The 12,216-nt window shown below is 37.4% G+C and overlaps 2 protein-coding genes across 3 annotated transcripts in view; both read right to left on the reverse strand.

Moving 5' to 3' along the window:
- HACD4 (3-hydroxyacyl-CoA dehydratase 4) overlaps positions 1-12,216 on the reverse strand; it is an 807,943-nt gene that overhangs the window by 222,444 nt on the left and 573,283 nt on the right. The gene's annotated exons all lie outside the window — the stretch shown is intronic.
- MLLT3 (MLLT3 super elongation complex subunit) overlaps positions 1-12,216 on the reverse strand; it is a 259,893-nt gene that overhangs the window by 115,536 nt on the left and 132,141 nt on the right. For both annotated transcript variants that reach the window (XM_060155131.1, XM_060155132.1), the window contains exon 3: positions 4,561-4,643. In XM_060155131.1, the coding sequence (XP_060011114.1) occupies positions 4,561-4,643 (83 nt within the window). The remainder of the gene's footprint in view (positions 1-4,560; positions 4,644-12,216) is intronic.

Genomic DNA, 12,216 nt, shown 5'->3' on the forward strand with positions numbered 1-12,216 from the left:
TACTTTTTTAAAGAGAAAAATACGTTGATGAATATAATAATTACCAGCAGAAAAGGAGTGAGGTAGTAACAACACTTTACAGTTCACACCAGTTTAAAACCAAAAAAAAAAAAGTTACTTTTCAGTAAAACTAAGGCTAAGTACCACAGACAGTGACAATCTTTGTATGAATCCTGAGTGTGATTTTCTTTTGAAGTTTTTTTTTAATAGAAAGTAAAAAGCAACCATAAATTTGTGGTCTGACCAACTGAATATCTTTCTTAGAGGGCTGACATCAATATAAGGTCAATTTATGCTCCATAGAAAAGATTCTTCTTCAAAGTTCAAACAAGGAAGCATGTATTTATTCTCCATATAAAGCTGATACATTTCCTAGAGGGTGGAAACCTGGTTTGGGCAATATCAAATTATCCCTCTCAGTCTGCTTCAGTCCTTGACATTCACTCGTGTACTTTTCTGAGGACAGAATGAAAGAGAGAAGCACGGGATCCTTTCAAACCTGAAGTGCTACAGTCAATTATGTTTCAGTGGGCCTGTTGGTTTAGTTTCTGAAACACACAGATTCTCATGGATAGGCCTGTTTTGTTGAATACAAACACAAAATAAGAGAATAAACAAACATGAACTCATAAGAAGCACTGACACTCCACCACCCCTCTTGACTCTGACCTCTCAAATAAGTGAGCAAAACTGAAGACAAGCTTATTGTAAGCGAGAAAAGTACAAGGATGGAGATGGGACCAAGGGCAGGGTGATATTATACACTGAGTATGCAGTGGCAGGCCCCTTCCAACATCAGGTGGAGGTCTTTTTGCTGCTTTCTCTCATCTCCTATGCAAACTTGAAATAATACTTTTTCATAAACCATTATTATAATGGATGTTCTTTCTACAAGACAGAGTTGAGTAAACTCCAGGGATAAATACAATGATATACACTCAGAAGAAATGAAATGAACATTCTGGAGCAACAGCCTAGACCTATTAAATTTTCACACATGGATCATTTCAGTAGGATGGAGATCCAGAATGGAAGATAGCAAAAAGTTGGTTTCTAAGACACTCTAAGAAGATAAATTAAAAAGAGATGACAGAGCAATAATTTTAATTAAAAAATTAAGAACATAAAGAAAAGTATTTAAAATACTACACCCATACATTTTCCACTGAGTTTAAAGAGATGTTAACACTTTCACCATGCTAGTTTACGTTTTTCTTTAAAGAAATAAAATTTTGTAAATATGAGCTTCTCCATCCCTCCTTCCCCAGTAAGCCATGCCCTTTAGTTCCTGTGCTGTCCTTTCAACTCATGCTCTTGTACTACATATGTGTCTCCATCACCTCATTTATTCTTGGCTTCAGTGGTTTATAAAACCATACATAAGTGATATCATAACCATATAATATATAATCATCATTTTTGTTTCTGAGACTTATCCATCTTGCTACATTAATTGCTAAATAGCATTTTGTGTATTATTAACCCACCAGTAATTGATCCACATCTCTACAATTAGGTGTATACTACTTTTTCATATTACAAACACTGAAATATGTTTCATTGTGCACCTGTGAAAAAAGCAATAATTATTATGTATCAAATCTTAAAGAAAATCTAAAAATAAAAATCAGCTAATCTGGACACTAAACAGAGTATCTACTACACAGTGGTCAGCTGAATGTCTATTTTACAATGGCCCCAAAGAAATAACTGTTTTCCATCTCAGGTGCATCTTTCTTCTTTCATATTTTAAGAAACTAAAAATTCCTCACAAAGTGAATAAATAATATGTCTTTCAGTCATAAGAATTGCTACCCAAAGTACCAAGACGACTGCATTTGTGTGTGCGCACGTGTGCACACATTACTTGCAGCCTCTTCATCCTTCATTTACTTTCTTTTTAAATCTGGCGGATGAGGAGATTCCAGTTATTTCTGTAAAGGAGGGAATTGGGCAGTTCAGAAAATATATTTCTCTGAAGAAATAAGAGCCTGTAAAAGTGACCAGAAAAGTTAAAAACAAAGTAGGAAAGAAGATACGTTATTGCAGCATTATTTCCAAACTGAAGCCTTCAGTGTACCTTCATACATTGCTGGTAGGAAAGTAAAATAGTACAGTCATTTTGGAAAACAGTTTGGCAGTTCTTTAAAAAGTTAAATTAAACACAGAGTTACCACACGACCCAACAACTCCATCTAGGTGTATAACCAGGAGACTTGAAAACATATGTCCACACAAAAACTTGTATATGAATGTTCGTAGCAGCATTATTCATAGGGCAAAGATGGAAACAAGCCAAATGTCCATCAAATTATGAATACAAATATAAGCAAAAATGTGGCGTTATTTATACAATGGAATAGCATTCAGTTATAAAAAGGAATAAGTATTGGTACATCCTATAACATGGATAAACCTTGAAAACCTACTAAATGAAAGAAGCCAGACACAAAAGGCCACATATTGTATGATTTCATTGATAAGAATTGGCCAGAATAGGATATTACACAGAGAAAGGGAACAGATTAACCCCAGGGGCTGGGAGAGTAAGGAATGAGGAGTGATTGCTGATAGGTACAAGGTTTCTTTATGGGGTGATGAAAATGTCCTAGAACAAAATAGTGGTGATGGTTGCACAATACACTAAAACCCACAGAGCTGTACATTTTTAAAGGATGAATTTTATGGTGTGTAAGTTATATCTCAATTTTTTTAATAAAAAAAAGAAAGCTAAAAACTAATTTCTTAAGGGAAATCTTGACATGAGAAAAAACAAATCCATACATCAAATGTGAAAGCATATCATATGAACAGACATAAATGCATCTCAACAAATTCTGATTTGATGAAAAACACGTGAACATTTCAGTGGTGTTACTACTGAGGAAGGTAATCATTATTCTGGCAAAGAGTTACTGCTTCAAAGACACAGAAGTCAAGAGAATTGCCAGTGGAGAGAAAGATCTAGATCAAGAATCTGGTTTTAACACTTTCCAACTGTGTGTGGCCTTGGACAAGCCATTTAATCTTTCCATGACTCAGTTTCCCTTCCTGTAGAATAGGAATAATAACCTCTCAAAAGTTCTATAAACCTACTAAACAAAGCAACATACGTAAAGCGCTCAGCAAACTGCCACAGACAAAGTAAGCACTCAGCTATTTAACTACACAGAAATAGGTTACCACCAAATACGTACCCAAAATATAAATATAAAGAAAAAATAATTAACAGGGATATCATGTGTGTAGGAAGGCCGTGGGGCAGGAATGTGGCACATGAGGAGACCGGCTTGAAAAAAACAAGAAATATGAAAAGTAAAATTTATCCCTATTTTCTACACATTCCAACTTTTGAAGATAGTTTCATTACAGCTTATTTAAAAGTTAATTATCTCTTAATCACAAAAAGATTTTTACTCAATTTAAGGCTGGGCCTTCTATACATTGAAAAAGCCAGTGGAACACAATACTGTAAATCAACTATACTTCAATTAAAAAGAAAAAAAGAAAAAGTCAGTGGGACACTGTTCCAGTGGAAGATACTGATCACTAAAGAGTGGCTTATCAGGGGTTCTCATACTTTGTGGTGTTTCTTCACCTGGAAGGCCAGTAAATATGCAGATTCCTAAGCCCCATCCCAGAGATTCTGATTCAGTAGATCTGGGATAGAGCCTGAGAATCTCATTTCCAACCAGCTCTTGGGTGATGCTGATGCTTCTGGTCCAAGGACCAGACTTTACGGAGCACTGGCTTGGATAACACAACATTCTAATTGCTCAGTTCCTTTAAAAAGAAAAATGTGAATTCTCTCACTTTGGGGCAGGTTTCAGGAACTATGATTACCTTGGAATAAAAGGAAGAAACAGGGTGATTAAAAATTATAGCTAGCATTTACTAAGTGCTTACTTACATATGAAGCATTATTCTAAAAATCCTGCATAGCTTTATTTAATCTAATCCTCCTAGCCACCTTATGAGGTAGATACACTTATCCTATCCCCATTTTATAAATGATAGTGAGCTCCACAGAGATTGAGCAATGTGTCCAATATTATACAGTCTGTGTGTTTTGCCATATATGCACTGCTGAAATTTTTAAAATCCAATAGAATCCATAATATCTACTTGCTGATATAATTGTATATATATGTGTCACATGTGTGTATCAGATAAAGGTAAAGGAGAGATTATTTTTTGTAAGTCTCTAATTCTAGAATTATGAAAATGAGAAAAGGATCATTTCACCGGAAAGCTGTAATTTCTCTTTTCTATTGTACAAACATATATTAATCTTCTTTTTCAAAAGGCAATCACTCTTCTCTTAAAAGAAACATTTAATGAATTTCATATAATCTGACTTCACAGAACTGAAATTATCTTTCTCTAGCCACTTCCTCTTTAATTAAGGACAACAATAGCCAAAATTCCTAGAAGACAAATTTTAACTTTTATTTTCAAATCATCTAGTGATAGAAGTGCTTATGAATCAAAACTATTTTAAACATCATTTGGTTAATGAAGGATCTTCTATTGAAAGATTAATGAGTAAAGATTACATACCTTGTTTTTAAAATAAACCTCAATTGGCAAAATGAAACCAGCATACCCAGATTCTTCTACTTTGTAAGGTGGATCTTTGCACACTGCAACATTAAAAAAGAGAAAAAGAGTGAGATGAGATTAACAGGCAAAAACACATTCTTCTTTCCTTTAAAAACACGAAAAAAAAAATCCTATCCTACCACCTACATCATTCTCAATTTTCACAGCCCTTTGCCAAGCCCCAGCTAACTCTCTGATTTGTTCTTTACTTCTTGTTCAGAATCTACAATAATAATATTCCTATGTAAATCAAATATGTAAGTTATTTATTCAAATCTTGATGGGGGATAGTGCATCACAGTCAACCATGGTCATGAATGACTGGACTTTAGTGATTATCACCCTGCCCTAACACTTTAGGGAAACTGAGGACAGCACCTTGTGACTGAAAGCTTGAAAACAACTATAAGTTACCTAACAAACATATTATCTATGTCTAGTCTTTGATGGACATCACACTACCCCAAACCCCTCAGTTCTCTGAGATATCCTAATTTCTGTACCAAAAGGTGGCAGGACCACCCTCCTTCCTTAGAGAAATCCCAAACCCAGTGTCTCCCAATGTTACTGGTGTTCATTAAGACTCATTATCCCCCATTACCCCCCAAAGGAATACTTACTGAAATACCGCAATACATACAAACACTTCAAATCTATTCACATCATAAGAATACATAAGAAACAATAAGGCTTTTGTATTCTTATGAAGAAAGACTTATTTAGATAAGACTATTTAGGCAAGCTCTTGGGAAATGAGAGATGCCCTAAGAAGCTAAATATGATTTCACCCCACTAAAATTTCCATTAAATCAAAATCAGTTGCAAGGGCTTCCCTGGTGGCGCAGTGGTTGAGAGTCCGCCTGCCGATGCAGGGGACATGAGTTCGTGCCCCGGTCCGGGAAGATCCCACATGCCACAGAGCGGCTGGGCCCGTGAGCCATGGCCGCTGAGCCTGCGCGTCCGGAGCCTGTGCTCTGCAGCGGGAGAGGTCGCAACAGTGAGAGGCCCGCGTACAGCAAAAAGAAAAAAAAAAAATCAGTTGCAAGCCAACTGAGCTATTCTAGTTAAGACAGCATTCTGCTGGTAAGTATCACAAAGAATTAAAAATGTACATGTTGAACATCAAGGCCATATACCACACAGCACATAACCTGGTAGCCCAAGTCCACTTCAGCAGGGCTCCAGTCTGCCTTTTAAACCCTTCCTCCTTTTGTCACCCACCAATCCTCCTATGCTTCATTCAATTGCATCAATTCCCCCAAAACATGCCCAGTATTTCCCACCTATGCTCTGTCCTCTTTCCTTCCATCACACTTTGATGCTACTCTTAGTATCCTCTGCTAGTTCAAATCTCAATTTCTTCACAAAGCCTTTCCAGACCACAGAGTACTATCCTCTCTTCTCCTTTTACCCTTCCAAAGAACTGTCTGAATCACTGATTTGACACTTAACAGACTTCCTTACTATCATATATTCAGGAACCTCGTCGCTAATTCCCTTTCACTCCCCAAGGACAGAAACTTTTTTTAATTAATATTTATTGGAGTATAATTGCTTTACAATGTTGTGTTAGTCTCTGCTGTCCAGCAAAGTGAATCAGCTATACGTACACATATATCCCCTCTTTTTTGGATTTCCTTCCCATTTAGGTCACCACAGAGCATTGAGCAGAGTTCCCTGGGCTATAGAGTAGGTTCTCATTAGTTATCTATTTTATACATAGTATCAATAGTGTATATATGTCAATCCCAATCTCCCAATTCATAAGGACAGAAACATTTACTCAGAAACATAAGGAGTGTCAAGGGCTCAGGCATGCCTGGGTGTCAATCCGGAATCCACTTCGAACTAGCCAGGCTACCTCTGGAAAGTTACTCCAATTTTCTGAACCTCAGGTGCCTTGCCTGGACAATGTGAGAACTAAACAAGGTGATGTATGTAAAAGACACAGGATAGGTCCTGGAACACATAAAGAAGTGGCAGAAGTAAGGCAGGAAATCTAACCTGGAAATACCCAATTGTCATGTAAACCTTTTGGATGAAAATAGAAAGGAGAAAAGTACAGAGCCCTGGATTTGGATTAGAAGACTCAGTTCCACGGCCCTGGACTAAGGATTCTCTGGACAGCTCTAGTTCTATTCCCTTTATATATCTATATTTTTTTATTTTTGGCTGCGTCGGGTCTTCATTGCTGCACGCGGGCTTTCTCCAGTTGCTGCGAGCGGGGGCTACTCATCATTGCGGTGCACGGGCATCTCATTGAGGTGGTTTCTCTTGTTGCAGAGCACGGGCTCTAGGTGTGTGGGCCTCAGTAGTCGTGGCATACGGGCTCAACAGTTGTGACTCACAGGCTCCAGAGCACAGGCTCAGTAGTTGTGGAGCACGGGCTTAGTTGCTCCGTGGCATGTGGGATCTTCCCGGACCAGGGCACCCTGCACTGGCAGGTGGATTCTTAACCACTGTGCCACCAGGGAAGCCCCCATTCCCTTTAAAAGAGAGAAAACCATCTACACGTTGTAAGCATGGCTATCAAGACTCAAGAAGATTATATATGTGGGGAAATACAAGTCTGAGGCATTTTTAATGCAGAGGAGGATGATGATATACTTAAAAATTGGTTAGACACTCCATGAATACAAATATGATTACAAAGGGGTATCCTGAAGACAGGGTTTTAACACTTGGCAGTCTCCTGTAGCCCACCTTAGGAAAATTTCCCCATACTGACATCAGAAGAAGTAAATGATGACTAATGAGGCATCTCACCTGACCTTACAAGTTTCTCTAATAAAAAATGAAAAAGCAAAAGGACTCAGAGTGGCTTCAGTCCTGCATCCACTGACCACCTGCCAACCTATCATGAATATTCAAATACCCTGAACACTGAGCAGGGTGCCACTAAATGCATGAGCACCCCACCCCAGCTAGAAAAATAGCATTACATCCGTGACATTTCCAGGCTGCAGAGCCCCTTTTCAGAACAGCAGTTTCAGTGTCCAGGTTGCTTGGGATTAATCATGCCAATGCCATTCGAAGGAAGTTTATTCTGTGGGCTGCTGTAGATGCCAGAGAAGTTATAACTGTTCCTCTCTACACCCTTTTGTACAGTTCACTTTCTCTATTCTGCATGCAAAATGCTCCTATTATAGAAAACAGCTGTTAGTGAGCACATCTTATAGCTGAAGGTCTTAAATTTTTTTCCCACCCTTTAAAGGAAATGATCTGTTATGTATTACTATTCCAAAGAAGTCTAGTTTTATAAGAAACTGTTTACCAACTCATACCTCAATTATTTTTAAATGCAGTATTTTCATAAATAACAATGAACAATGTCTGTTGAGCACCCTGAGTTCTCAATTAGAAGCAAACAATAGAAACTTTTTATTCACAATAAACACGACAGAAAAGCAGTAGCAATGCAAATACAAATTTACAGTTCTAATCTGAAAAAAGGTCAAATTAGGGGAAGTAGTTTATTTATTCGACTGTTTTATAATCAGAATCATTAACATGAGTTTCTAACCTTAAGGATCTATTAAGATCTATGTAATAAAAGGCCAAATGTCGTAAGTTACTGAAGGGATACCCATCTATAGAAAGCCATCACATTTTTTTAGGTGACAATAAAATGGGAGGATTCATATTCATTCTTTAAACTATGCACATTAATTCAGTAGAAATCACTGGGAACTCTTATTCCTGTCAAAATCCAGCCAAAATTCTGAGATGTTGGCTCTCTCAGAACGTCTCTCTGTTCCTCTTCCAAGCTTCTCTTGTTGCACTTATCAGGCAGCCTGATAACGTTCATTCACCTCTCAGACTCCTCACTAGACTGAGCGACTTGAGGTCAGCAACCCCACCATTATTATTTGAGCACCAAATAATAGGTGCTCAATAAATATTTGTTGAATTGAATTTCTTAAAGATTCATGCCACTCTTGAGTTTGTGGTTAGCAGATACAAACTAGTATATATAGGATGGATAAACAACAAGGTCCTACTGTATAGCACAGGGAACTATATTCAGTATCCTGTGATAAACCATAATGGAAAAGAATATAAAAAACAATGTATGTATATGTATAACTGAATCACTTTGCTGTACAACAGAAATTAACACAACACTGTGAATCAACTATACTTCAATTAAAAAAAAAAAAAGGATTCATGCCACTCTTCACTGATCTACCATTGCTAAAGAAGTTGCTTTCTACAAGCAGCAATGATTTGATATTAGCCAGTCAAATTCTTCTCCAAATTCACTACAAGCAAAATAATCTTTTAAAATTTGGTAGAGGTGATAGAAAGTGTTGCCACAGAGAAGTAGTCTCTTGAAAGCTGAGTATCTAATGTGGGACTGATTCTAATTCTATAGTACCAAATTTTAAGAAATTGAGTTAACAAATTGGGCCAGAAGATCTCCAACATCATTTTGAAACTAACACTATAGAGCCATAACTAACATTTCCCTTTTCCTCTCCTTCTGTACATTACTACTCATGTACCCCAAAGCTCTAACTAGAAGACATTTTCAAAAATCCATGTAGATCTACCCACACACAACACCCAAAATTTAGGCCTGAGAGGAACAGACCAAAGTTTTCATAAATAATGAGTAACTGGGCTTTCCCCCCCCCAAAATAGCTTTTCAAAATAACAGGCACAATATAAACCCATATACATAGTATTTAGAATGATGTTAACTATATACATTGACCATTAATCTATTTAATTTTTAAGTTGAGTGGAAAATGTACAAAAAGAAGAAAAACACATGAAAAGGAAAAAAAGTCATGATTTGGTTAGCCTGGAATAAGTCAAATCCTTACTTATTACCTGAGATTTTTAATATTAATCCTTTAGGAGAAAAAGGCTTGAAAAATAGCTATGCTTGATACAAAGAAATAAGTGCTCCTTAGATGAATAAATGAATTTGTGCTTATATAATGTTACATATACAATAAGTAAACTTAATTTATTAAAATATCTCATTTTTAGCACCAAAAACAAAAAACAAGAAAAAGAAAGAAAAGAACAAACTCCTCCAGATCCACAAGACCATCAAGTAATAAGCTTTAGAAAATATCATTAGGCAACAGTTTTTTCCCAAATCCTTAGGAAAATAGCTGGCAGATTCCTCTCCAGAGCCTCTCTCCAGTCTATTTGCTTAGACACTAGACTTTACTCACATCTGAATACTTTTGATAAGGACATGGCCCAGTTGCCCATTGGTAATTATTGCTTTTACTTTATTTACAGTGCAGAGCCCTCCCACACCAAACTCTCTATATATACAGACTGGTTATTACCATGGCTTTGTGCCCAATGTCCCTTCCAGCTTCAGCATTTTGGACTCCTTCTCTTCCTGCTTCAGTTCCACCACATCAGAGCCCCTAAGAAAAGTGAAGCAGGGTACTACATGGCCATCTTGCTGCCCCTGTTCTGTGCGTCTGGAAATCCAAAGACTAACATCTAGCAGTCTGGGCATCACCCTGCCACCGAACATGGTCCAGTCTTTACACTCCTGACATTTTGAAAAGAACAAAAATCAACGGTTGGATTTTATTTTTGTTTTTATAAGCTCACGCATGCACGCACATACACCACACACACACCACCCACACACACAGATTCTGCCATTGCTTCTATTCAGCCCATTTCAAAACAGGTATTTCCAAATAACAAAAAAATGCTTTCCCCCTTTGTGCCACTTCCTCATTTCCCTGAAAAAGGATTAAAGATAACATCGCGCAATTTTTGAATTGTATTGTTGAGTTGTTTTCACCTTGTTGAAAAATTCAAATGCAATTGTTGACTTTTTAAAAAATTCAAATGCAATTCTGAAAATCTAATTGTTTCCTATACAATAAAGAACTGTGGCCACACAAGATAACTTTCTAAATAACTTTCATAAAATTACAAAGAAACAAACTAGATATAGTTAGCTAACTAGGCAGATGTAAAACACATGTCTACCTCCTCAGGATTCACCATTTAAGGACCAACTCAAACAGACCTCCTCTGGAAAGCCTTCTGTCAATACTCCAAAACAAAAATGGCACTGTCCCTCTTCTGGGTTCAACCTTTTTTCTCACTGATCTTATTAGCAAATCCTAATATATATGCTACTATCAAGCCCCATCCTCACCCTAGATTAACTGTGTGCTTTCCAAGGGCTAAGGTTGTATCTCAGGACTCTTTTCATCTCTGAACCCAGCCCACCCTTTATGAAATTGAGTAGAATCAATGAAACGTAACTTTAGTATGACCTCAAAGGAAGAGATGGAGCAAGCCTGGCAGCTGACAAGAAATGCCTGGGTGGCAAACAGAAAGTATGAGCAAGGGCATTAGGAAAGTAACAGCATAGTGGAACAGTCAGTATAAGAAGAAACACTGAAAATGATGAATAAAAAAACAGATATTATGGATAAAGTTTATACTTCTATAGAGAACTCGTACCATACACACTCAGAAATTCACATCCAAACTCAGGGAGGGTAAAAATGCATAACATATAAAAGAGGAATCATTAATTTTGAATGTTACACAAAACTCCTAGATTTGGAATAAGAGTTCAAGACTCCAAATTGGCTATGTTGAAAAATCTTAATGATGATACATAAAAATGACTTCATTGGTTACTAATTTGCAATCTTTACGTATAGACTCAGAATATCCATGGCTCTCTCTCCAGGTAGTGGGGAAAAAGAGAGGATTTTTTTTTTTTTTTTACATGTATGCACGTTTTCAGCTTTCGGAGGAGTTGCGTCACTGGCCCGTCTAGCTGAGGTTAAGTCAATACATTTCATCTGGAGAAAATATAACCATGATATTAAAATAAGACCACCTTCATAATCATTTCTTCAAGGAACACATAACAAATAAGTCAACAAAATACAGGGAGTGCCCAAAACTACATAACATTACAAATTGTTAGGAAATATTAAATATAAGTCTTCAAGCTTACATCTTTCACTAAAATTCATAGCACAACAACCAACCTGTCCCAAGTTCCCTCAATATAACTCAGTATACAGCATTGCTTCAAATGATTGGCCTAGTGGAAATACCTACCCGGGCTAATCTGATAAGAAAGAGTAAAACTATATCTTCAGAGAAAGTTCAACCTAGAGACAGACCTAATTCTTTTATTGAAAACTATTAAATCGAAAAATCTTAATATTTCTATCTTAAGGAGACCACCACTTTTTTTTGCGGTACGTGGGCCTCTCACTGATGTGGTCTCTCCCGTTGCGGAGCATAGGCTCCAGACGTGCAGGCTCAGTGGCCACGGCTCACGGGCCCAGCCGCTCCGCGGCATGTGGGATCTTCCTGGACCGGGGCACAAACCTGTGTCCCCTGCATTGGCAGGTGGACTCCCAACCACTGCGCCACAAGGGAAGCCCGAGACCACCACTTTTAAAGTTAAACCTTGGGCAAAAAACTTTTCAGAATACCATACTTCATAAGGTCCATCTGGAAAAGCAACATTAGCTACATGGAAAATGGTCTTCTAGGGAAATAACTAAGATCCTCCCAATATTTGGCAGGAGCATCTTCATTTCAGTGTGTACTACTACATCAAAAAAACTGGTCATCAGAACTGTTGGTGGG

The sequence above is a fragment of the Lagenorhynchus albirostris genome, chromosome 7 (assembly GCF_949774975.1).
Source record: "Lagenorhynchus albirostris chromosome 7, mLagAlb1.1, whole genome shotgun sequence".
NCBI lineage: Eukaryota > Metazoa > Chordata > Mammalia > Artiodactyla > Delphinidae > Lagenorhynchus > Lagenorhynchus albirostris.